The sequence below is a fragment of the Nannospalax galili genome, unplaced genomic scaffold, assembly GCF_000622305.1.
Source record: "Nannospalax galili isolate Female #2095 unplaced genomic scaffold, S.galili_v1.0 scaffold39, whole genome shotgun sequence".
NCBI classification, from domain to species: domain Eukaryota; kingdom Metazoa; phylum Chordata; class Mammalia; order Rodentia; family Spalacidae; genus Nannospalax; species Nannospalax galili.
This window is the reverse complement of record NW_008346683.1, coordinates 6,548,761-6,576,018: the sequence shown is the minus strand read 5'-3', so window position 1 is coordinate 6,576,018 and position 27,258 is coordinate 6,548,761. Positions and strand designations below refer to the sequence as shown.

The 27,258-nt window shown below is 37.4% G+C and overlaps 1 protein-coding gene across 4 annotated transcripts in view; it reads left to right on the top strand.

The window, feature by feature from the left end:
• The window catches only part of Washc4 (WASH complex subunit 4), a 73,526-nt gene that overhangs the window by 30,931 nt on the left and 15,337 nt on the right, over positions 1-27,258 (top strand). For all 4 annotated transcript variants that reach the window (XM_008843134.3, XM_008843133.3, XM_017800619.2 and 1 more), the window contains 13 exons: positions 2,775-2,882; positions 3,767-3,913; positions 4,035-4,114; positions 6,224-6,329; positions 6,832-6,948; positions 10,652-10,820; positions 11,310-11,464; positions 13,612-13,686; positions 14,319-14,423; positions 16,260-16,394; positions 17,344-17,452; positions 22,548-22,614; positions 23,147-23,233. In XM_008843134.3, coding sequence (XP_008841356.1) covers positions 2,775-2,882; positions 3,767-3,913; positions 4,035-4,114; positions 6,224-6,329; positions 6,832-6,948; positions 10,652-10,820; positions 11,310-11,464; positions 13,612-13,686; positions 14,319-14,423; positions 16,260-16,394; positions 17,344-17,452; positions 22,548-22,614; positions 23,147-23,233 — 1,460 coding nt within the window. The remainder of the gene's footprint in view (positions 1-2,774; positions 2,883-3,766; positions 3,914-4,034; positions 4,115-6,223; positions 6,330-6,831; positions 6,949-10,651; positions 10,821-11,309; positions 11,465-13,611; positions 13,687-14,318; positions 14,424-16,259; positions 16,395-17,343; positions 17,453-22,547; positions 22,615-23,146; positions 23,234-27,258) is intronic.

Here is a 27,258-nt window from a genome sequence, read left to right as displayed (position 1 = left end):
TTCTCTTTGCCGAATAAAACTATTAAAACATAAAAAAAGAAAGCTACGCAAGTCTATTTTATAGTTAGTCTCATTTTTAAAAGAGAACAAAACAAATCCTTACTATTGTTCTTTACCACCCATCTTATTTGAAAGACTCGGAAGTCAGGCTGGAGAGATGGTTCAGTGGTTAAGAGCACTGGTTGCTCTTACAGAGGACCTGGGTTTGATTCTCAGCACACATATGGCAGCTAACAACTGTCCATAACTCCAGCCCCAGGGGATCTGACAGCCTCTTCTGACCTCCGTGGGCATTACACGACATGGGTGCACTTACTTAACATGCAGGCAATACATGAATACATATAAAAATAATAGAATTTAAAAAAAAAAAAAAAGAGTTCCCCTTTCTTTACATCCTTGCCAGCATTTATTGTTTGTTTGATTTTTTTTTTATCTTTGCTATTCTGAGTGGGGTAAAATGAAATCTCAAAAGTGGTTTTAACCTGTATTTCCCTGATGACTAAAGATATTGAACATTTTAAAAAGTATTTCTCATCCATTTGTGCTTTGTCTTTAGAAAACTCCCTGTTCAGCACCTTGCCCCACTTTTCAGTTGGTTTTTCTTAGTGTTTAGTTTTTTGCATTCTTTGTACATTCTAGATACTAACACTCTGTTAGAAGTAGAGCTTGTAAGGATTTTTTCCCATTCTGAAGGTTGCCTCTTTGCTCAAATGATGGTGTCCTCTGACACCATGTTCAGAAGTTTTAGTGTCATGTTCCATTTGTCAATTGTTGGACTTATTGACTGCACTATAGGAGTTTTGTTCAGAAAGTCCTTCCAATGTATTCCCTGCTTTGTCCTCTATTTGATTTAGGATATTGGGTTTTATGTCTAGGTCCTTGATCTGTTTAGAGTTCAGTTTTGTGCATGGTCAGAAATAGTGATCTAGTTTCATTTTTCTACATGCCTTTATCCAGTTTGACCAGAACAATTTGTTAAGTATGCTGTCTTTTCTCTAGTGTGTATTTTGGACTTCTTTGTCAAAAATCAGGTGGATGTAAATATATGGATTTAAATCTGATTTATTCTGTTTCTAATTCCATTCTATTCCATTGATCAGTGTGTCTGTTTTTATGCCAATGCCATGCTATTTTTATTACTATAGCTCTGTAGTATAATTTGAGATCAGGGATGGTAATACCTCTAGCAGTTCTTTCATTCTTTAGCATTATTTTGGCTATCTTGGGTTTTGTGTTTCCATATGAAATTTGAGATTATTTTTTTCAATTTCTGTGAATAATTGTGTTGGAATTTTAATGGATATTGCATTGAATTTGTAGATTGCTTTTGGTAGGATGGCCTTTTTCACAATACTAATCCTACCAATGCATGAGCATGGGAGGTCTTTCTATTTTCTGATATCTTCTTCCGTTTCTTTCTTCAGTGTCTTAAAGTTTTTATTGTACAGGTCCTTCTTTAGATTTATCCAAGATATTTAATGGATTTTGAGACTACCATGAATAGAATTGTTACCTAGATTTTTCTTGGTATGCTTGTTGTTGGTGTATAGGGAAGCCACTGATTTTGGGATGTTAATTTTAAATCTACTTTATCAGCTCTAGGAGCTTTCAGGTGGAGTCTTCAGGGTCCTTTTATGTATAGAATCATATTCTTTTCCAGTTTGTTTAAATGCTCTAGCTAAGGGTTCAAGTACTATAGTGAACAGTAAAGGAGAGAGTGAGCATCCTTGTCTCTATCCCGATTTTAGTAGGATGCTTTCAGTTTTTCTCCATTTAGTATGATGTTGGCTGTGAGCTTTTATTGCCTTTATTATGTTGAGATATGTTCCCTCTAAGTTCTTATCATGAATGGATGCTGGATTTTGTTAAAGACCTTTTCTGCATCTAATGAGACGATCATGTAGTTGCCGTCCTTGAGTCTGTTTATGTGACGGACTACCATGTAATCATAATTTTTAATATTCAAACCTTAATTGATGATGAATATTTTTTCATCTATTTACTATGTTTCTTCTTTTGAAAAAAAATTCAAGCCTCCTTTTTTCATTTTCTCTTGATTGTGTTAAAAAAGAAAACCCATTCATTTGGAGTCTTTATAGTAAAGGATCACCAATTTCTTTTATTTAGATGTCTTTTCGTACAGTGCCTTATTTTTTTATAATGACTTTTGTCAAATACAAGATCTTTTTTTTTTGTCTTTTTGAGACAGGGTTCCGGCTGGCCTGGAACTCACTATGTAGACCAGGCTGGCTTTAAATTACAGAGATTTGCCTGCATGCACCACCATGCTCAGCTCACAAGTTCTTAATTTTAATGTGTCTGAATTTTCCAGCATTATGTTTATGTGCATGTATGCAAGTACATATGTTTGTGTACATATATGCACATACATGTGGAGACCAAAGATCAGCCTTGGATGTCATTCTTCAGGAGTTGTCTACCTTGTTTTTTGAGACTGGGTCATAGAGCTTAGGCTCCAAGCTCCAGGGATCCTTCCATCTCAGACTTCTAAGCACTGGGGTTATAAGCATGCACTACCATGCCTGGGCTTTTTTTTTTTTTTTTTTTTTAAATATGGGTGCTGAGAATTGAACTTGGGTTCTCATGCTTGTGAAGCAAGCACTGTATTGTGTCTACAGCCCCATTATAATTTTTTTTTAAGTCTCATTTACAAATTCCTTCCCTTGCCTTGGTTCATGAAGGTACTCTACTACAATTTCGCTGAAAAGTTTTAAGTTAAATTTTATAAAATTACTTTTGCTTCTTTTTAGGCAATAGAGCATATGTTCTACAGGAGAAGCATGGTTGTGGCTGATTCAGTTTCACATATAACACAGCACCTTCAGCATCAGGCTCTTAATTCTATTTCTGTAGCCAAGGTATGCAAACAACTATTGAGCATAATTATTCTGTCTTTAAAAAAAATATATTTGTTTTTTTCTGTGCATGTGTGTGCACACACCACAACATACCTGTGGAGGTTAGACAACAGCTTGTTGGAACTGGTTCTCTTTGAGGTTGTGGGTCTTGGGGATTGAGCTCGTGTTGTTGGGTTTGGTGCCAAGCATCTTTACTTGATGAGCTCTCTTTCCAGGCCCTGTGCTATCATTTTTTGTTCTGTTGTTTTATATGTATTTTTTAGTTTGGCCTATTCCAGTCCTGAAAACTTGTTACTATTATTTTGTAATCTTATTTTATTTTATTTTGTAATCTTAAAGTCATCAGGATTACTTTAACTCTGAAGTTGCAGCACATAAATATTAGTGGACTTCTGTTTTGTTTTTTGTTTTTTGTTTTTTTAAGAGCACTTTGGGGGTCTTGAGAGATGGCTCAGTGCTCAATGGTTAAACACATTGCTATTCTTACAGAGGGATCTGGGTTGGGTTTCCAGCACCCACATAGCTGCTCAAAATAACCTCTAAAACTTCAGTTCCAGTGCCCTCTTCTGGTCTCTATGGGCACTGTACTTGTGGTGTACATGCAGGCAAAGCACTCAGACATAAAATAAAAAATAAAGCACTTTTCAAATTGATGCATCAGTTTTAAATGGAAGTGGAATATTAATATATGCCCAATACATTTGCTGTTCGTGACAGTGCTAAGAGATACTGTTATAGCAGTAAAGTTCAGAACACTGGGAGAAGTTCAGCAGGAGACTCTCCTGAACTGAATCATGGAAAAGATCATAGAGATTTTTTTCCTCTGAGACTTAATATCTTAGAAAAAAAAGTAATAGTTTCCCATTTCTTCTGTTACCTTTAAGAAAAGAGTAATTTCAGACAAAAAATATAGTGAACAGCGTCTTGATGTTCTGTCTGCTCTTGTTTTGGCTGAAAATACCCTAAATGGACCGAGCACAAAGCAACGGCGGCTTATCGTCTCTTTGGCACTCAGTGTTGGCACACAGATGGTAAGCGCATTGCTATTATTTATGGAGTGGAGATGAGGCCTGAAGTTCACGGTTTGTGGTTAGCCAAGAAACTTGACCTTAATAATGATACTTCTCTGCCTTTTTCTCTTCTTGCTGATAGAAAACATTTAAAGATGAAGAACTCTTTCCCCTTCAGGTAGTCATGAAAAAACTGGATCTTATCAGTGAACTTAGAGAACGGTAAGTAGAACTGGGTGTAGAGAACATATATTACTTTTCTGTGGCTGTGATAAAGCACCATGACCAAGGCAACTTGCAGAGGGAAGAGTTTATTAGGGTTATGATTCAAACTTGTATATTAGTTACTTTTCTGTTGCTGTGATAAAGTACCATGACCAAGGTGGTTTATAGAAGAAAGGGTTTATTGGGCCTAAGGTTCCAGAGAGATTGGAGTTCATCATGATGAGGAGGCGTGGCAGGAGGCTGCCAGAGCAGAAAAGCTGAGAGCTGACATTTTCCAGCAGGCACAGGAAGCAGAGAGAGCCACACGGGAAATGGGACGTGGCGATGAACGCTCCAAGCCTGCCCCAAGTGATGTGCTCCTCCAGCATGGTCACACCTAAACCTCTGCAAATGGTCCACAACTGGAGCCAAGTATTCAAACACTTGGGGACATTTTTATTCAAACCCATTCAAAAGACTGGGATGATAGAAACAGAGATTCTCCCCCCTTCTCTCTCCCTCTGCCTCCCCTTACTCCTCCTTCCTTCCTTCCCTCTTTTTGCCCCTTTCTTCTTCCCTTTGGCTTCACTATATAGCCAGCCCATGCTGGCCTTCAATGTCCACCTGACCCAATTTGGCCTCTCCAGTCCTGAGATTAGAGGATGTGCCACCACACACAACTTGTTTTCTTTTGACGTAGCAAGAGTAGGCATAAAATCCAAGTTAGAGCATTAGTTCCTCTCTGAACTTTTGTAGTGACCAAAAGGAGATTGTGACTGCACATTATCCTTGTTTAGCTTTGCTTCCATAGGAGCCATGAATATCTGCAAGAATTCACATGAGACAAAGCAGCGTACCCCCATTTTTGGCAAACCCTGATGTATATTGTGATTATTTTATTGGGTGTTAGTGCTGGACTTTGAAAATTGTTGCTTCATAATAAAGCTTTATTTTTTGTGAGATGCTTTAAGATGTATGATATAGTGGATCTTACACCTATATATAATGTCAATAGCTGGTCACTAAGTTGGATTAGTTTTTTAGAGGGCTTATTTTATTATTTTACATGTATGAGTGTATTGCATGTATGTAAGTGTACCCGTGTTGAGCAATACCCAAGGAAGAGGGCATCAGATCCCCTGGAACTAGAAGAACAGACAGTTGTTAGCTGCCATGTGGGTGCTGGGACTCGAACCCAGGTCCTCTGCAAGAGCAGTCAGTACTCTTAACCGCTGAGCCCCCTTTCTAGCCCCGGCTTATTTTTTTTTTTTTTTTTTTTTTTTTTTTTTTTTTGAGTCAGGATCTCCTGTAGTCCCAGCTGGCCTGGCACTTGCTGTGTAGACCAGGCTGGCCTCAATCTCAGAGAGAGCTGCCTGCCTCTGCCTCTCAAGTGCTGGAACTAAAAGGTGTGTACCACCATACCCAGCTAGAAGGCTTATTTTTGCAGGTACTTGTGACTTTGTTTTCTTTTCATTGCATAAGTAGTAGATTTATTGAAGGGAAAATGAGTCCCCTGAATTTTGATTGTCAGCTGAGTTGTAGTCACAGCACAATTTTCATTTGCTGTTCCTAATTGTCTTTGCTGTTCTGAGAAAGGTGATGTTTTGTAGTTAGTGGGATTTAATTTTCAGTCCTTGAAAGAAATATTGAGCCTTTTTCATTATAAGATAGTCAATACTTTTGTTACCCTAAATGTGTTAAATAGTCATTTGATAGCAAAGATGATATATAGGTCACATAAACATATTTTTTGGTCAGTTTTTAAAAACCTGCTTTTCAGTTGGGAGACAGGTAAAATGCTACATGTGACACTAAGATATTATTTCAAATAATGCTGAAAATGAATTTGTTTCAAATTCTTATTTAATAGTTGTCTTTTGACAGTCTTAAAACTTAACGCATATGCAGAATTCTGACAGTATAAGGTATTAGAGTGTTTTGTTACCTTTGGGCAATTTGAAAAATATTTATTTTTATGACTTTTTGTATTAATGTTGGGTGAAATGATACTGGGAATGCAAAGTGAAGAGGACGGACCTCTTCTTCTAGCGTACAAGTCGGTCTTCTGTGTTGTTCAGGCATACTTAAATTTTGGTACCACTAATTACTTATTACCTTATATTGTAGAGTCCAAACACAATGTGACTGTTGTTTTTTATACTGGCATCGAGCTGTCTTCCCAATTTATTTAGATGATGTGTATGAAAATGCTGTTGATGCAGCTAGATTACATGTAAGTAAAGAATAATGGAAAGAGTAAACATTTTAGTTTCTCTTTAGTTTTAAAATAGGTCATTTGATTTAATCATTATAAAATTATCCTATTATGTTGTTTTGAATAGTGATATGCATATCCAATAAAGGTATGTGCAGTCATAGATAACTTTTATATTAGTGGTTAGTTTTAATATATACTTAATTCCTGCATTCATATAGTTAACCTTTCTCATTTCACTTGGTTTTAGTTGGTCACAATAGTTTTGATATTTACTTATTACAAGCTCTGTGTTATTCAAAGCTTTTTTAAAAAATGGAGCTAAGTGTGTTTGAACACATAGGAAAAGATAAGTGAATGAGAATATTTTGTGTGCTTAAATCATGTGTTTCAGGTTTTTAAGAAAATAAGGCAGTCATAGAAAAATAATTTTCCCTTTGTCTTTATATGTAATTAGGCTTTGTAATACTGCTTGGAAACATATTTTTTCTAATCTCGTTCGTTTTAATCTTCTTGCTAGTATATGTTCAGTGCGTTACGAGACTGTGTACCTGCTATGATGCATGCAAGGCATTTAGAGTCCTATGAGCTACTTCTGGACTGCTATGATAAGGAAATTATGGAAATTTTAAATGAGGTAAGATTAAATTAAGATTGAAAGCTTAACAATGCTTTGAAATACACTTTTTGGATAAAAAGTCTCAGTTGGCAGACTTGAGCCAAAAATTATTATTTATAACCTGGGTGTAGTGGTGCTTGATTGTACTCCCTGTACTTGGGAGGTTGAAGCAGGAAGATCATGATCACGAGTTCCAGGCCAGCCTGGGCTACATAGTGATACCCTGTCTCAAGAAAGCCAAAGACAGTTATTATTAGTCATTGTGTAAGCAGAGAGTGTATTTTTAGTTACAGTATCACTATTACACTAAATGAATCTACATTTCCAGTTTTTAAAAAATCAAACTAGGAATCTGGAAATTTGTTAACTTTTGTTATGTATATTGATTTTAAATTCCTATTTCTCAGAAGCATGTATGAAATGGGTTTGAATGTTGAGTGCTGCTAATGGTAAGTTAATCAATAATTAATATAGCTATTAGTATTTTAGTTAATTTCATAAAGAGCGTGCCTAAGGAGAAAATTACGTATTTAAAAGACTGATATACAAAAATAATTTTTTGTGGGTTTTTTTTCTTTTTAAGACAGGGTCTCCCTGGAGCTCTAGCTGGCCTGGAACTCACTATGTAGGCCAGGCTAGTCTCAATCTCACAGTGATCCACCTGCCTCTGCCTCCCAAGTTCTGGGATTAAAAGCATGACCCACCATGTCTGGCCCATAAAAATGATTTTGACTGCAGTATGGCATACCCACTCTGAGTGTATAACACTCTTAACTTAAACTGGGCACATGGTGGCTTGTGCCTATAATCCTAGAACTTGTGAGGTGAGGCAGCTGTGAGTTTGAGTCTGGCCTGGGTCTCAGTAGTGAATGAGTTCCATGTCAGCCTGCACCGAAGAGTGAGATTCTTACTCAAAAAAACAAAATATAATCACGCTCACCCTCCCATTCCCACACTCTCACACCCCCAGGCGTTGAGAGAGATGGCTCAGAGTTATGAGCACCAGCTGCTCTTGCAGAATACCCACACACCCACATGGCTCATCACAACCATCTATAACTCCAGTCCCAGGGGATCCAATAACTTGGCCTCCATGGGCACTGCATGCACATGGTGTACTTACATGCACGCAGGCAAAACAGTCATACACTTAAAATGAAAATAAATAAATCTTTTAAAAAATATTTTATGTGTATGAATGTATTGCCTGAATATGTGTAAGTTCATCTGTGTTGTGCAGTGCTGGCAAAGGTCAAAAGACGGTGTTGGATCCCCTGGAACTGGAGTTACAGATGGTTGTTAGCTGCCATGTGGGTGCTGGGAACTGAACCCAGGTCCTCTGCATGAGTAGCCAATGCTCTTAACCAGTGAGCCATCTCTCCAGCCCTGTAAATAAATCTTTTTTTTTTGGCCTTTTTTTGAGACAGGGTCTCCCTGTAGCCCCAGCTAGCCTGGAACTCACTATGTAGACCAGGCTGACCTTGAACACTCAAGAGATCCACCTGCTTCTGGAATCATCCGAGTGCTGGGATTAAAGGCTTGCACCACCACACCCAGCTGTAAATCTTTTTTTAAAAAAAACTTAAATATTGATATTTTTTAGGTAAATTTCCATCTGGTAATATTTTTATTTGGAAGATAGAATTTAAAATGAACAAAGTGATCAGTGGTGATGGTGTATACCTTTAATCTCAGTGTTCTAGTTTGTTTTGCCATTGCTGTGACAAAATACTCTGAACAGTACCAACTTGGGGAAGAAAGGGTTTATTTGGCTTACATCTCCCTTGTGACAGGTAGGAGCTGGAGCACAGGCCATGGAGGAATGCTGTTTACTGGCTTGCTCCCCTGGCCCATGATCATCCTGCTTTATTAAACAATACAGAACAACCTGCCCAGAGGTGGCCCTGGCTACAGTGGTCTTGGCCCGCCCACGTCACTCAGCAATCAAGAAAATACTCCACAGACATGGCCACAGGCCAGTCTGTTGGAGGCAATTCACCAGTTGAAGCTCCCTTTACCCAAGTGTGTCAGATTGACAACTAAAGCTATTTAGCACACTCAGCATTCAAGAAGCAGAGGCAGGTGGATCTCTGTGTGATAGAGGCCAGCCTGGTCTACACTGGCCAGCTGGGGCTACAGGGAGACCCTCTCTGAAAAAAACAAAAAAGAACAACTCTTGTAGTATAAACCTATTTTAGTGTGAGGAAATTATGAAAAATTTTATGTAATTTCTTACTCTGTTTTTGTTACCCTGCTGGATTATCAAACTTTGCATGTACTCATAAATATTCTCATTTAAAAATAAAATAATTATCTTGCCAATGTGTGGAACTCTGACAGACAAGAAAAGATAATTGATTTAATTACTTTTAGCATAGTGAATTTTTAAAAAAAATTTATTTATTTTTATTTTATGTGTGTATTGCTTGCATGTAGGTAAGTGCACCTGTGTTTTGCAGTGCCAGTAGAGGTCAGAAGAGGCTGTCGGATCCCCTGGGACTGGAGTTATGAACAGTTGTTAGCTGCCATGTGGGTGCTGGGATTCGAACCCAGGTCTTCTGCAAGAACAGCCAGTGTTCTTAACTGCTGAGCCATCTCTCCAGCCCCAGCATAGTGAATTTTTTGATTTAAAGAAAGTGTATGATATTGTGTGTGTGTGTGCACGCACGTGCACCCCGTACACGTGTACACACACACACAGGTACAGGGTGCATGTGCTGTGGCCATGTGTGAGGGTCAGAAAACAACCTCAGGTGTTGATCCTTATCTTTAACTTTTTTTGAGACAGGATTTCTTTGCTGCTTGCTATTGCATATGGCAGGGTAGCTGTCTCTTGAGTTTTGGGGGATGCTCCCGTCTCTGCCTAGCATCTCGTTCTGGGATTACAGGTGTATACTACCATATTTGGCTTTATGTGGGTTCTGGGGATCTGAACTCAGGTCTTCACACTGTGAGCACACACTTTACTAATCCATCTCCCCAGCCTCCATGATGTTTAATGATACTTATTAAGAACTATTTTCCAGGGCTGAAGAGATGGCTCAGTGGTTAAGAACACTGACTAGTCTTGCAGAAGACCCGGGTTCGAATCCCTGCACCCACATGGCAGCTAACAACTGTCCCTAACTCCAGTTCCAGGGGATCTGACAGCCTCTTAGGGCTGCCTTCTGCGGGCATTGCACGGGTGCACTTACCTACATTCAGACAAAATATGCATACACATTAAATAAAAAATTTTAAAAAAGGAGAAAGCTCCCAATTGACTGGCCTTGGTGTGGTCATTCCATTTAAAAAAAGAAAGAACCATTTTCCTTTGTTGCATATTTGTAAGCCCTCTCATCTTTTGTTGCTAGTTTGTTGTAGCGTAAATTGTATGCTTTATATTGCAAATTCGTCTTCTTTATAATGAAGCCATTAGTTTTTTGCTTTTCATGGGAATTAAATTTAAACTATTCATGAAAATGAAGTCTCAGTATTTGTTTCACTGCCCCCCGACTTAAAAAAAAGTCATTAGTTTAAAATGGAGAGCAGAGTAATTTTCACTTTCCCAACAACAATAAGATTTGATCACTGAGGGTTTAGAGTCATAAATAAAAAAGGTAGTTTGGCAATGTTTTCATTAGTGGACTATTATGAAACTATTAAGGTCAAGGCATAAGCATGTAGGCAAGCAATACAGTTGGAATATGATTTTGAAAATCTGTCAATTCTTTGTGACTAGCATTTGCTGGATAAGTTGTGTAAAGAAATAGAGAAGGATCTGCGGCTTTCTGTGCACACTCATTTGAAGCTGGACGACCGCAATCCTTTCAAAGTCGGCATGAAAGATCTGGCTCTTTTCTTTTCTCTGAATCCAATTCGGTTTTTCAATCGGTTCATTGACATTCGAGGTGAGTATTCTGCTTTCCTTCATAGTCATGGCCTGTAGCTCTCTCTCTCTCTCTCTCTTTTTTTTTTTTGCTTGTTAAAGAGCAAATAAACTTCAAGAGCATCTTTTTGTATGTTAATTCATTTGTTACTCTTTAATTCTATTTTGTTTCCTTCCTTATTTTCTGTCTTGGCACTTTTTTTTAAGATGTGGCTCTTGCTGTGTAGCTCAGTCTGTAGCTCAGGTAGGCCTCAGACTTGTGATTCTCCTGCCCCAGGATTAAAGGCCCCCATACCCAGTATTTTTTAATTTTTTGGAGACAGGAGTTCATTGTCTAGCTGAGGCTGGTTTTGAACTCACGATCCTCTGTCTCAGTTCCCTGAGTGTTAAGACTAGCATCTTAAAGGAACAAATTTGATGTTAAAATCATGAGGTCTTTTTGTTGTCCTTTTGAGTTTCATTTCTTTTCTACTGTTCATGAATCAAATATATTTTATGGGTTTTTTTGTAGCTTATGTAACTCACTATCTAGATAAGACTTTCTACAATCTTACAACAGTAGCTCTTCATGACTGGGCCACGTACAGTGAGATGAGAAATTTGGCTACTCAGCGTTATGGGTTGGTTATGACAGAGGCACACCTTCCTAGCCAGACTTTGGAACAGGTATGTGTACAGTGTTTCTAACATGGTCTGACAGTATAACAGTATTAATTTAAGATATCCTTTTTTAAGCTCACGATTGTTTATTTATTTTTATTTTATGTGTATGAGCGTTATGCCTGTATGTATGTAAGTGCCACCAGTGTCATGCAGTGCCTGTGGAGAACAGAATTGGCATCAGATCTCCTGGAACTGGTGTTACAGACGGTTGTTAACTGCCATATGGGTGTTCTACAAGAGCAGACAGTGCTCTTAACCCCTGAGCCATCTCTCTAGTCCCAATCTCAGTATTTTTTAGCAAAAGATTTTGTTATATAAAGCCTCATATTTGACAAGAATAAAATATTAGATGGTGCTTACTAGGTTTTATAAAAGAATTTATCATAGTCTCTCTGAGTATACTCAGATGTCTGCTGAGCACATGAAATACATGTATTATAAGCATTTCAGAGGTATACTAGTGAGATGATTACCGAGAATTCTAAGATGTATGGTCATTTTGAACTTAGGTATGCTACATGAACTTAAGTATTTTAGGAAGAACAGTTCTATAATTGCAAAGAAACATTTGACTTTGCTAACTCAATTAGCTAGTTTATAACAGGGCAGTATTTCATGAATGTAGCAATTTAGGTTCTCAGTTAATTTGTATGGAATCCTTTCTAAGATAGCCCAGTTAATATTTATCAAAAAAGCATTTATTCACCTGGTGTGGTGCAGGGCTTTAATCCCAGGACTTGGGAGGCAGAGGCCAGCCTGGTCTAGATGCGAGTTTCAAACCAGCTGGGGCTACAGGGAGACCCTGTCTCAAAAAGACTTAAAAAAAAAAAGCATTTATTCACTTCCAAAATGTGAGGATCAAAAAGTTTGCTTTATCCTCTTGCATTTAAGGATGGTTTCCAGGATCAGCGTGTGTATTTCTTTGATTTATTTAAACATCTAATATGTGTTGAGAGGTGCTGGATACTGAACTATATTCCAGGATCCAAAGAGAAATAGAAACAGCTTTAGCTATTTATATTTGGATAGTCTAGTGGGAGATAAAAATGTCAACAAACTTGGGTTAGTACATGATAAAAGTTAAAATACTTGCCGGGCGTGGTGGCACATGCCTTTAATCCCAGCATTTGGGAGGCAGAGGCAGCTAGATCTCTGTGAGATCGAGGTCAGCCCAGTCTACATAGTAAGTTCCAGGCCAGGTGAGCTGCAGGAAGACCTTGTCTCAAAAAACAAAGAAGTATAGTACTTAACTGGATTGTGATCCTGCTTTGAGTGCTAGTTAGGAAAGCTTTGAAATAATGTATAGGATATACCACTGAGTAGCAGGTGGTAGTATCTGAAGATTGAAGGAATCACAATAGACTAAAAGTGGTCTGAGGGCTGGAGCAGTGATTCAGCAGTTAGTACCTATTGCTCTTGCAGAGGACTCAAATTCGGTTCACAACATCCATATCAGGCAGCTCACAACCACCTATAATTCTATCTCCAAGAGATCCAAGGTCACTTTCTGGCCTCTGAGGGCACCTGCACTTGTGCACATACTACACACATTCACATACATATTTATATATAATTTTTAAAAAATGTAAAATTGGTATGGTATAATCAAAAGCATAAACCTTTGGAATGAAGACTTTCTAAAATCCTAGGGTTCTTAGCTCTTGGACCTCAGGAAACTGCTTGCTTCATTTTTTTTTTTTTTTTAACTTCAGATATTTAGAAGAATAATACTTAATTTTTTTGAGAATTATATATGAAGAATAGTTCCTAAAAAATAGTATGCATTTTTATCATAACATGTCTTGTATCTTTTAGAGTCTAGTCATCAGTGTACTTTGTAAATAGAGGTAGAGAAGTTGCGGGATGGTCAGGAAATGGCTGTTGTTCTGGATCTTGTAAATTAAGTGTAACTGTTTCTATCCATGTAGGAGGGATAAAACAATAATTGGTAGACAGATTTTTTTTCAAGGAGGTCGTCCTGTGTGTACATATCAGAAGGCTCTTGAACCTTCGACAGTACCTTTTATGTAGTTTTTAAAATAATGTGACATGTTGGGAAATGATGTAGTATAATCTATAAATTGCTATATTGATACAAGTTTAATCATCTTAAACTTAAAATCATGGAACTTCTGTATGGATTGTTTCAGGGACTTGATGTTTTGGAAATCATGAGGAACATTCATATATTTGTGTCTCGATACCTCTATAATCTCAACAATCAAGTGAGTAGATTTTTGAAAAATACTGTTTTGTGGGGATTTGTTTTTAGGCAAGCTGGCCTAGAATATATTCTGTAGCCAAGGCTGCCCTTGAGCTCAAGATGATCCTTCTTCCTTAGCCTCCTGAGTGTTGAGATACAGGGATAGGCCACTTAGATAAATGTTTAAATGTGGGTGGCTATATAATGGGAGGGCCAAGAGGCAAGGGATGGATTACCAAAGGTCAGAGTTAATAAAATCTACAGGGGCTAGAGAGATGGCTCAGCATAAGAACACTTGGTTGTTCTTGCAGAAGACCCGGGTTTGAATTCCAGCACCCACATGGCAGCTAACAGCTGTCCATAACACTAGTCCCAGGGGATCCGACAGCCCCTTCTGACCTCCTCGGGCATTGCACGACACGGGTGCACTTACCTACACGCAGGCAATACACTCATACACGTAAATAAAATAAAAAAAAATAAAATCTGCAAACAAAAATAGAGTTCTTGTTTATTGTTTTGTTGCTATTACCTTCTAGAATGGCTTTTCAATTATATTTTCCTTAATGAAACATTCTGAAGTTTTTCTTGGGTAACTGACCAGTGTTTGGAGTGAGTTGTGGTCTTACTGAGTGTAAATTTTTTGCATTGCAGATTTTTATTGAACGGACGAGCAATAATAAGCATTTGAATACTATTAATATTCGACATATTGCTAATTCCATTCGGACTCATGGCACAGGGATCATGAATACAACAGTAAGCACCATTGGGATGGGTAATAGACCCCTGTCTAAGTTAGTGATTGAGAAAATAAATTTGTATAGGACAGTCTAGTAAACATACACTGCTGCCTGTTTATGTCTGAATGTCCATTTTTTTTCCTGAAGTCTAGACAAAAATATCTGACACTAAAATTGGGTCAATGAGATGGGAGCTATGATGGAAAAGGCTCTGTAAGGTCTCTTAACCATCTCTGGATCATAATTACAAATAGCTGTGAAGGTCTGAAAATGTAACTGCATGTATATGTGTGTGTGTTGACTCTGATATTCTCAGATTTCCTTGTGAAAATGAATCATTAATAGCAGTTTATTCAATGTCATAGCATTTTTGGAGGGAGAATTATAATTCTTAGCTGTATACATAGGAACATATTAATAGTATTTTGGATCTTCTTTGAAATGGGCAGTTACTTGAAGAAATCACTAGAATTTGTAGGCTATTTCTCCCCTCATAAGGCATGGCTAATTTCTCCATAAGAGGAAAAAAATGTGTGCTTAAATAGGGAAATAATAAATGGATTTGGAGTGAGGGAATGGGGAGAAGACCGGAAAGTTAAGTTGAGATCATTTTGGTATACAGCGAGGAAGGTTTTAAACTTTGAGCTGATGAACAGCATGATTGTACTACTTTTTCAGTGGTTACCAGTATGGAGATGAGAGTTAGTCAGAGTTTTAAATATAAGGAATCATCCATGTAGAAATAATCTCTGAACCTTTAAGAACAAATAAACTCTGGAGTTATGGGGCAGGTGCTTTCTTAACTTGAATCATCTGTCAAACATTTATATAACAGATATTCCAAGTGAATTGTGTGTTTTTTGGGTACTGTGCTAGGGTAAGAAAAACAGGCATTTTCTGCTGCCTTAGTAATAGAGGATTATTGACATTCATTAGTTAATCACAGTAGTGGAGGGTTACTGGTATGTATTGATAAAAATGAGCCTAGGAGGGTAAGAATCAGAGTAACAAGAGTTACTCACCATTGAGTGGGAGGAGAGAAAAAGAAACAGAAAAGACCAAGGAAAGTAGTGTTTAAGCCATAATATCAACACCCATTTCGATAGCTGAGTAAATGAGACTGAGTAAATTTGCTAAAACTATCACTAATACTTGAGAGTAGTGGGGTGGAACAGGCCTTCCATCTGTAGGATGGAATTAATTTTATAAATAAATTTTATAAATGGCATACTACTTTAATCTCAGCTCAAATCACTTTCTCAGGATTTTATGGGTCTGGGTTTTGATAATTTGTGCTTGAAGCACCTACATGTCTCATTTTTGGAAATTACTGCAGTTGTGATTTAGTAATGTATTTTATTATATGTGTTCAGTATGTTTGTTCTTCTGGAATATAAACAGTGAGGACAAAGACTGTGTCTAGCTTTAGAACAGGCAGTGCCCTGCATAAAAGGCTTCAATCTAGTAGTCATGGATAAGTGACTGCACTTTAATACCTTCCTTACGTCAGCCATGTTGACTGGTAAGGAGTAATCTAACTAGTGGGGGAGCATGGGAAACTTGTGACTGTGATTGAAGTGGTTTCAATACTAGGGTTGTATGTAGGGCTTATACTTTGTTTCCCACTAAGCACTTAATCCTACCATGAGATATTTTCCATTTTTCTTTCTTTTTTCCTCCTTTTTAGGAAAAGTATACACAAGAAGCCTATAGAAATTTTATAAATTTGGGCAGTAAACTCTGTTAAAACATTTCAGCTCTAGTATCAACTTCATTAATAGTACTTTTAAGGTCATTGTTAGTAACAATGAAATTAATCTTTATATTGACTTTTAAAATTTTACTTTTATAGGTTAATTTTACCTACCAGTTTTTGAAAAAGAAGTTCTATATATTTAGCCAGTTTATGTATGATGAACATATCAAATCCAGATTGATTAAAGATATTCGGTTTTTCAGGGAAATCAAGGACCAAAATGATCATAAGGTATGCTACATACTCTTTTTGGTTCTTTGATTCAGTTACCACACAGATGGCAAATGTTTATGCTAAACATCACTTAGATCTCTATGAAGCTTTAGTTTTTAAAATCTTTATCTGCCTCCTATGTCTGGCATCTGCCACTCTCCTCTGCTTTCCCTTATCATTTCCTACTTTTTATGTTCTCTCTAGGTTTAAGCATGAGGGAGCAGTAAACGATACTGTGGCCCAGTTTACTTTTCCTTATTTTGGAATAATAGCAATACCATGTTTATTTTGAAACATTTAAACAGTGCCTAGTGCATTGATCAGAGTCCTCCCTCATTTTTCTTCTTCATTTTCTGGAGGCCATTGCTGTTAACAGTATAGTTCAGTGCCCTTTTCACAATAAACATGTAGTACTTCTGCACATCTATAGAGCTTGCTTTTTTATTGCAAAAGTGGAGCAATACTATGATACTGTTTTGAATTGTGTTCTTAATGTCTGCATATAGATCTACCTCATTACTTATATATATACATATATGTATGTATATCTGTATACCATAACTTACTTAACCTTCAGTTTATGAATATTTTAGTTTTTCATCTACTCTTACAAACAATACTACAGATAGCACTCTTAAACATAGATTTCTAGAACAGTGAATTGGATTGTAAAGGATTTCTAGAACACTGAATGAGAGTGAGTGTTTAAGGTTTCTGGCACTCGTTGCCCAACACTCCAGAAACACTGCAGTGTTGATTTCCCACCAATGATTTGTAAGTATGCAGTTTTTCTGGTCTGGGGATAGACCTCCTGGGAAGAGTGCCTTGTCCACCATACGTAAGACCCTGGGTTGGATCCCCAGAATAATAGAATAGGAACTGAAAATGACAGTGAGAGTGACATGACCTATTTGGTAGGCATTATGTGCTTTAAGGGCCTAAGATAGTCTTAAAATTATCTCTCTAGTATCCTTTTGATAGAGCAGAAAAATTCAATCGTGGAATAAGAAAACTGGGAATTACACCGGAGGGGCAGAGCTACCTTGATCAGTTCAGGCAACTCATCAGCCAAATTGGTAAGTTACTGAAAGTGTTGGGAAATAAAATACGAATACTATAATCATACATTCTGTGTGTATTAAGCAGGTCATGCTAATGTCATGTAAACACTTTGGCTTCATTCCACTGGTATCTTTTCCTTTTTGACACAGTCCCACTATGTAGCCCCAACCGGCCTGCAACTCGTTTTGTAGACCAGTCTGGCCTCGAACTTCTAGAGATCTTCATGCTTCTGCTTCATAAGTGCTGAGATTAATGACATGTGCCACCATGCTCAGCAGAATCAGTTTTTGGGTTTTTTGTTGTTGTCGTTTTTATCAAACTATTATATTGAAACTACTGATAGACTGTTAAGTTAAATAGTGTGTCAAATTAAATTGGAATTTACTTAGGAAATACTGTCTAAGATTTCATTCATAATTAACAGTTTGCTGGCATGTACTTACTGGGTACTTAGTCTGTTCAAGGCACTGTTAGGGGCTTTTAAAATAGATTTATATTTATAACCTAAATGTAACAACATATAATATTTAAATGAAAGCAATTTTGTAAATTTAATCAAAGATTACATGTTAAATGTAATTTTTCAGTGCTGTGTCATTTTATACTTGTGTATAGGATTTGTACTGCTTCTGAAATATAGTATATAATATTTAAAGGGAAGAACTACATTTAAATTCATAGATTAACAAGATCTTACACTTCTTTGAGCTGTTCACGTTTGTTATCTCTGTTAGTGTCAACACAGTAACCCTGTGAAATAAAAAGTGGTGCTGACATCTAAATCCTAGCTGTAAGTTCAGTAGTCCTTTACATCCTTGACAGTTTAATTGCCATCAGCAGTTAATAAAATCTTACTATATTTTGGAAAAATAATGCCACCTAAGATGGATTAATTGATTTATCAAACATTTACTTACTAAGCATCAGTTTTGCCAAGTAATCTAGGCCTAGGGATGCAAACAGCCAAGAGGCTTTAAATTGACAATGAGAACGTGTAGAAACATTTGAAGTCATTGACTGCTAGCTTAAGTTTTATAGAGTACTTGGTTTGAAATTGATGTTCCTTTTGTGCTGCATAGGAGAATTTAGAGAACCTTACTTTTTAAAATTGTTTTTTAATCTTAAACCATTTAATGTGAGATATTGCCCAACAGGTACTATTTTCTTTCAGGAGACTTCTTTCTTTTGAGGCAAGGTCTTTGTAGCCCTAGCTGGCCTGAAATGTACTGTATAGACCAGGCTTGCCTCAGTCTCACAGTGATCTATGTGTATTTGCCTCTCAAGTGCTGGGATTAAAGGTGTGCACCATCATGCCCAGCTGTCAGAGAATGTTTTATATCTTATTAGTTCTCAGATTTTGAGCAGTACTTAACTGTGAGAATCTGATTAAAATTCTGGGTTCATCCCCCAGACCTGATACCCATATGCTTACGTTGTAGTCCAGATATTCAAAGCTAGGGACTAGGGACTTCAGATTTAAAGCTATCCTTTTAGAGCAGTGTCTTTTTTTTTTTTTCTTTTTAAAAGATTCATTTTTTTATTCGTGTGTGTGTGTGTCTGTATGTCTGTGTGTATATTGCTACATGTGTGCAGGTGCACACAAAGGCCAGAAGAGGGCATTGGAGCCCCTGGAGCTGAATTTTCAGGTGATCTTGAGCCATTAGTGCAGGTGCTAAGAACCAAATTTGGGTCCTCTGGAAGAGCAGTAAATGGTCTTGACCATTGAGCCATCTCTCCAGTCCCTACAGCAGTGTTTCTTAAACTTATTATTATTATTATTATTATTATTATTATTACCAAACTCTAGTAACCAAAACAGTTACTAGAGTTTCACCTCTGCTGTTTGTTTCACTTGAAAATATTTTGTGAAAGTATAATTATACCTAAGAAAAAGGAACTTCTTAAGTTGTAGGCTTTAGAATGTTAGTTTTCCTTTAATTCACCTCAGTATACATGACACTGAAATACGTGTTCCACATTCTTTTCTGTGCCACCTAATGTCACTTAGACTATCATAACAGTTGGGAAATGCTATTGCTTCACTTTATTCCAGCATCTTATTCTGTCTTCTTTAAAAATACAAATTCTTTTACTCTACTTATAAAGCACTCTAGTGTGTTTTTGAGTCTGTTGTCTGCCTTGAGAAAAGGAGTCAAAAGAGCTGGGAGAGCAAAGTAAAATGTGGCTTATTTATTTTATTTTTTGAGACAATCTTGCTACGTATCTCTAGCTAGCTGGAATTCACTGTGTAGACCAGCAAGCTTCTCTGAATCTTGCCACAGTCCTCCTGCCTTTGCCTCCTGAGTGTTAGAATTACGGTCATGCACCACCAGGCCCAACATATGAAAGAGAAGTCTTTTGTTGAATGATCTGCCTGCTGAAATAGCAACTGCTAACATTTAATGTTACTCAGTGCTGTGCCTTTGTATGTTTTCAGTAACATACTCCTGAGCTAAGATGCATCTTTTTCAAAATGGGCTGTAAATTTTTAGGTTTACATTTGACTTGTTACAGTTATACAATATAACTGTATAACCCCTATAAGACATAAAATTAAATGAGGTTTTAACCTTTAAAAAAGAGCTCCATTTCATTATTAAAATAACAGTTTCATGTGTAAAAATCCCCATGTATGTGAAGTATTCTATTCATCTTAAAAGATTTATTTAGGACAAATACATATTTTAGGTGCTGGTGATATGACAGTAAACAAAGTCTATGCCTTTTAGAGCTTAATTTAGCAGATGAGGACATTGACATACAGATATTTTTATAATTTGATCTAGGCCACAGCTAACAAATGGTAGAATCTGGATTTGAACTTTGGTAGTCTGTTTAGGACTTTTGCTTTTAGTCACTATTCCAAGCTAGCCTCTCATATTTTAATCAGTAATCATTCAGCATTGGATGAAAACAGTCAAACTAGGTTTTTTTGTTTTTTTTTTTGAGACAGGGTCTCCCTATAGCCCCAGCTGGCCTGGACCTCACTATGTAGACCAGGCTGGCCTCAAACTCTCAGAGATCCGCCTGCCTCTGCCTCACTAGTGCTGGGATTAAAGGTGTGTGCCACCACACCAGGCTTGGTATTTAATTTTTCTAGGATGCATGTTTCATATAAAACGCAAGAAATAATTGGGATATACTGTAACAGATCGTGATACCTGCTGTGTAATATTAGCATTGAAACATTGTTTCTGCAATGGTTATGAAATACTATCTGCTTCTTTTGACCTGCCTTTTCTCCCAAATAATTTAGTTCAGTTCAGTTCTATATTGAATTCCTACTATGTGTCAGGACATGTTGGCTTGAAGGATGGAGTAGTGAAGAAGTCAGATGTTATACTCATGGATCCTCATTCTTGATGGGAAAGAGGCAGTCCAAAAGATAGGTGTCTTGATAAACTCTAGATAGAATGTAATGGACTGAGTAGTCCTATGCAGTGATGTTCAGGAAAAACTTTCAGGAGGTGACATTTAAGTAGGGACACAAATAATGGGATTGAATAAGCTTATGTGTATGTGTGGAAAGATAATACCAGACAGAGGCAACAGAAAGTGCAAAAGCCCTGAGTCTCCTCAGCATTTTTACAGAATAATTCAGAATGAAGTTAATGAAGACCCGAGTGGCAAGGCACAAAATGGAACAGCAGCCTCGGGGAGGGTCATGCAAGGCTTGATTACATGAAGAGCAGATTTACTTCTGAGATGGAGCTACTGTATAGTTTTCAGAAAAGACATGATATGCCCCAACTTAGTCTGAGGAATCACTAGGTTGGTAGAAGATTGGAGGGCATGTTGGGATGCTAAAGGTGGAAGTAGGAAGTCAGTAAGCCATTGTACATTGCTGTGGTCTAGACAAGATACGGTGGTGATAGCTGGCTTTGTTTCTTTCCTCTCATTCTCCTCGCTTCTGCGGATTGAACAAGGCAGAGCCAGTGTAGTTTGTTCACTGTGAGATAAGAAATGTGAAGGAAAAAAGGTGCCAGGGACAACTTCAAGGCAGTTTATCCTAAGCAACTGAAAGGATACCAATAATTGCCAGTTCTGAAATAGGAAATATAATTGGGGATAAAAATTTTGAGTTTGTCTTGGGCACAATTAAAAATTTTAATTCTTAGGTATGTTGGTATGACTACTGGATAAAAGTCTAGAGATCAGGGCTAGAGAGATGGCTCAGTGGTTAAGAGCACTCACTGCTCTTGGAGAGGACCCAGGTTTGGTTCCCAGCACCCTATGGCAGCTAACAATGTATGTAGCTTGAGTTCCAGGGATCCAATGCTGTTTTCTGACCTCTGTGGGCACTGCTTGCCTGTTGTAGGTGCACTTAACATTCACGCAGGCAAAACACTCATACACATAAACAATTTTTTTAAAAAGAGCCAGGCGTGGTGGCACATACCTTTAATTCCAGTACTCGGGAGGTAGAGGCAGGCAGATCTCTGTGAGATTGAGGCCAGCTTGGTCTACCTGCTGAGTTACAGGCCTGCTGGGGCTACAGGGAGACCCTGTCTCAAAAAGAGGAAAAAAAAGTGAAGGAAAAAAAAGTCTAGCGATCAGAGTCAACCAGGCTAGAGAAGGAAATTTGGGAAACACCAAATAAAGATTTCTTGATACCGCTTCATTTTGTGTGTGGGCAGGGTAGGTTATTGATATTGATACTGTACTTTAAAAATGCTCGACCATTTTAACAAGACCAGCATTTAATGAGTTTAGTTTATCAATTGAAATAATTACAATGTTCATATCTAAATCAAACTATATTTTAAATGTAGAAAACTGTAGCAGTTTTGGTTTTTGTGGAACAAGAAGTAAAGTAAAATACAGCAGAGGGCCAGATGTGCTGGTGCATACCTGTAATCCCAACACTTGAGAGGCAGGGGCAGACTGATCTCTGGCCTGCGAAGAGTTCCAGGCTGGCCAGAGCGCTACATAGTGAGACCCCGCCTCAAAAACAAAAACAAAAAACAAAATAACATTAAAATAAAGCAAAATATAACAGAATATTTTGGTTCTTAAGAGTACAAATGTTTCAGTTGACTACTGTATGTGACTGTCTTCCTGATTCTTGGTTGTTTATGTAAAGCTGTGCTTTTTGTGTGGTTTTTAAAGGTAATGCTATGGGCTACGTACGAATGATAAGATCTGGTGGTCTTCACTGTAGCAGCAATGCCATTAGGTATGGACAAAAACATTTTTACTTTATGCCATTTAGTAGTTGCATGATTTAATCTGTTTTGTGACACTCTAGAGTGAGTGTTGGTTCTTGTTAATTTTTTCTGAGGTTGTGAGTGGGACTCTTGTTACTCTGTCCAGCCTGTGGCCCCATGCAGTCTACTCAGCAAACCTGTTTTCTTCCCAGTGAAGAAAAGCATTAATCTTCCCAGCCAAAGTTTTATTCTCCTTAAAATTTAAGACTTTATGAATTATGCTTGTAAAAATTTATCTTAGGGTTATAATGTATTGCTTTTTATCAGATAGCTTATGAAGGAACTTAAAGGTTGCATGACTTTTTAGTATTAAAATGTAATCATGTATAACATTTGATTTGGAACTAAAGTGGTCTTATTAACAATATTACTGAAATACAAAGTTTTTCCTAATTTCATAGTTAAGATTTCTTGAGTATTCTGTAGTACTGTTTTCATATTTGTGTCAGTTGCATATATTTTATTTGCCTCTGATAAATTCCTTCTCAAATTCTTATGTAGATTTGTGCCTGATCTTGAAGATATTGTAAATTTTGAAGAACTAGTAAAAGAGGAAGGTCTTGCAGAAGAAACACTAAAAGCAGCAAGGTATGTTAATTTTGGATTAATCTAAATTTGGAAGTTTAAAAGTATGAAGAACAAGACTAGAAGGCAGTGATTTATATGACAATATTTTTTATGTAAATTATGGTTTCAATTTATGAAATACATTGTTTTTAAAAGATTATAGCATTCTAAGATCTTTCCAGCTTCACCAAAAATATGCTGTCCAATGTGGCAGCCACCAGTCACGTGCTACAGTCTGAAATACAGCAGGTTTAAACAACCAGTCTTAAGGAGTTAGATAAGAAAAAGAAGGCCTAACCAGTGCTGGAGAGATGGCTCAGTGCTAAAAGCACTTGCTGCTCTTGTGGAGGACTGCAATTCAGTTCCCAACACCCACTTGGGACAGCTCCAGGGGATCCGGTTGCTGTCTTCTGACCTTCGAGGGCAGTCGTACACACAGGCATAAACAGACACATAAATAAATGATTAAAAATGACTTTTACCTGCTTTTTATTTTGGAAGTGGTTCTGTTTGCTAATTAATGCTCTTCTGGATTCCTAGTCCTTCCTTTTATGTCATCTAGAGCAGAGCTGTCCAGCGTAGCCCCTACTGCAGTGTTGGTGCCTGTTAATACCTGAAGTGTGCCAAATGGGACTGGGGGGCTAGATTTTAAGTTTCATTTAATTTTACTTTATGTAGTTAGTAGTTATTTCATCAGAGTGTGCCAATATACAGTCTTGGTAATTTCATAACATAACTTAAAACCTGAGAGAGGAAGAATTATTAGGAATGTGTTTAGGACACCCTCTGAATAAAGTACAGAGAGTTGAACTGTTAAGAAGAATGATAAAAGTAGGTTGTCAAACATTAAATTTTTTAAAAATCATGGGGTTGGAGAGATTGCTCAGTGGTTAAGAGCACCTACTACTTTGGCAGAGGATTGGAGTTTAGTTCCCAGCACCCATGCTGGGTGGCTCACAACCACCTGTAATTTCAGCTTCTGGGGGATCCATTGCCTCTGGCCTCCTCAGGCACCCACACTGATGTGCACTTACCTGCACAGAGACACGCACACATACAGATAATTAAAAATAAAATTAATTCACCTGTTGTGGCTGCACACACCTTTAATCCCAGCTCTTGGGAGGCAGAGGCAAAGGAGCTGAATCTCTTGAGTTCGAGGCCAGTCTGGTCTACCTAATGAGTTCCAGGACAGCTGGGGCTACAGGGAGACCCTGTCTCAAAAAAGATCAAAAAGAAAAGAAAGAAAAAGAATTAAAAAAAAAAAAATTAACTCTTAATTGTGACTCACAGTGAAAATACAGTTAGAGGAGGAGAATGTAAGTCTCTCTCTCTCTCTTTTTCTTTCTCTCTCTCTCTCTCTTTTTCTTTCTCTCACTCTCTCTTGCTCTTCAGTTTTAAAGAAGAATGCCAGCTAATGTAAGAGAAAAGATTTGGGGGAAACAATCAATAGCTTGTCATCAGCACTGTAACACTTAAACACTGCATGTCTTGGGAGAACCAGAGGATTCATTTTGAAAAACTGTCCCATAAAATTTTTATTAATAATAAAGAGGTGTCTCCCACCTTAACCAGCAGATCAAACTTAGCTCAGTGGTTAAGAGCACCTACTACTTTGGTAGAGGGTTGGAATAGTAGTGGTGACTGACAGTATGTGGCCTCTTGATGCAGTGTAATGGCAAGTGCCTAGTTTATGTTCTTTCCAGATGTGTTTACTCTCAATGTACTGTGAGGAAGAGTCTTAGAAATCCACAATAGGACATTCTATAAAACCTGACCTAGACCCTAGAAAAAGCAAAGGTCAGGAAAGCCAAAGCTTAGGTAAGAGCACTCTTCTAGGTTAGAAGAGTAAGGAGACCTGGTGATGGAAATGTAATGGGTGGTCCTTACATCCCAGATAACAACAACAACAAAAGATCTGTAAGAGATATATGGGGCGTGATTAGGGAGATTGGAACATGGATTGTATATTAGATAATGTTCCATTTATATTTTTTTCTCTCTATGTACCCACTGTATTTTATTCTTTTTATTGTGGACCTATTGGAAATGTCTTTGTTCTTAAGAGAGTTCATTCTGGATGAAGTGTTTATGTGCTGAATGGTATGAGGCATGCAGTTTTGAGATGTTTCAGAAAAACAGAAAAAGTGTAAATGATTAAGTTTAATCTAGTTTAAGGCTATACAGGGATATTCTGTACTTTATCTTTTTGATAGGCTTGACATTTTCAAAGCAAAATACATTAGAAAGTGTGTGTGTGTGTGTGTGTGTGTGTGTGTGTGTGTGTGTGTGCGCGCGCGCACCCGTGTGTTTTCACATTTTAGCGAGGGTAAGACCCCAACACAGGAGCTTTGCTCTGGAATAGTCTACTAGATAGCGTAAGTCTTTGCCGATGACAAGCTAGGCACAGTTAATAAGGAGTTTGAAAAATTGTGCCTGTAAATGATTAAAATTGTTTATGGCTTGTATATGAGAGAAAGAAAATCATACAATTACTTCTTGTTAAACAATGTCAGTTTCTTCAGATTGATGATCATTTATACCAAAAATACTTGGAAGCAGTCCAAGGAAGTTAGAGTGGGATATTCTCTCTTAACTGATCTCTCTAGAGTGAAACTAACTGCCAATTGCAAGTTCCAGATTTGTGCAGAGGAGTGAATGCCTGACAATAAGTGGAGTCAAGGACATGCTAGGTGAAGTTAAGAACTCACGGTTTTATAATAATGAATAGATTATTCACAGAGGTAGTGGAGGTGACCTCCTCATCCTATATAATAAATTGAGGCCTTGGATAGAAGTTAATAGCATACTTTTAAGAAAGAGTGGAATATACAGATGGTCTCTGGCTTATCTTAATTTTAACTTTATGATAATAACATGCAGTAGAAACTGTATTTCTAATTTTTGAATTTGGTTCTTTTCTTGAACAAGCAATATGTGCTGTGATTTTCTCTTGTGATGCTGGGCAGGGGAAGCAAGTAGCAGCTTCCAGTCAGCCCAGAAAACATGAGGGACGCCCCCTCCCCCAGTACACATACAAATACACAAAATAATGCTTAAATAAATATTTGCCAGTGAGATAGCTCAGTAAGGTGTGTGCTACTAAACCTAATGACCTGTGTTTGATCCCCAGAACCTACATGGTAGAAGGAGAAAACTGACTCCCACAGGTTGTCTTCTGACATCTCCACATTGCATGATTGCCATGTGCGTGCAAACACATGCATGCACACACTCACACACACATAACAATAAATAAATGTAAAAAAATTTTTATTTTTTAATAACCACATACTTAGAAGAAGCATTTCATTACATCAGCATTGACATATTCAATAACAATTTTCTGAGCTAGGCTGCACCTCTTACAAAATTGGCTGTACATTTTTAGGTTTACAGTTGAATTATTACGGTTATACAATATAGTACTCAGTATAGCCCCTATAAGACATAAAATTAAATGAGGTATCGTGCAATGCCCGTGGAGGTCAGAAGAGGTCTCTGATTCTCCTAAAACTGAAGTTGTGAACCATTGTTAGCCAACATGTGGGTGCTGGAAACTGAACTTGGGTCCTCTTCAAGAACAGCTACTTAGCCTCTTAACCGCTGAGCCATCTCTCTAGCCCCTTTATTTTTTTTATTTTTTTATTTTTAATTAGAAGAAGCATTTCATTACAACAGCATTAACCTATTCAATAACATTTTTCTGAGCTAGGGTACATCTCTTTCAAAATTGGCTGTACATTTTTCGGTTTAATTATGAATTATTACGCTTATACAATCTTTTACTCATTATAAACTCTATAAGACATAAAATTAAATGAGGTTCCAACGTTTAAAAAAGATCTCCACTTCGTTGTCAAAACACACAGTTTCGTCCAGAAAAATTCATTCCAAGGGAATTGACATTGAGACGTTTTCACATACATTTCTAATCTCTATATCCATGACTATCACTAGTCACAGTCACCCACCCACCTTCTGAGCTCCTCGGCATCTGAGCATGAATACAAACTCGTCAGGTAGACAGCCTTCCTCTCCCACTA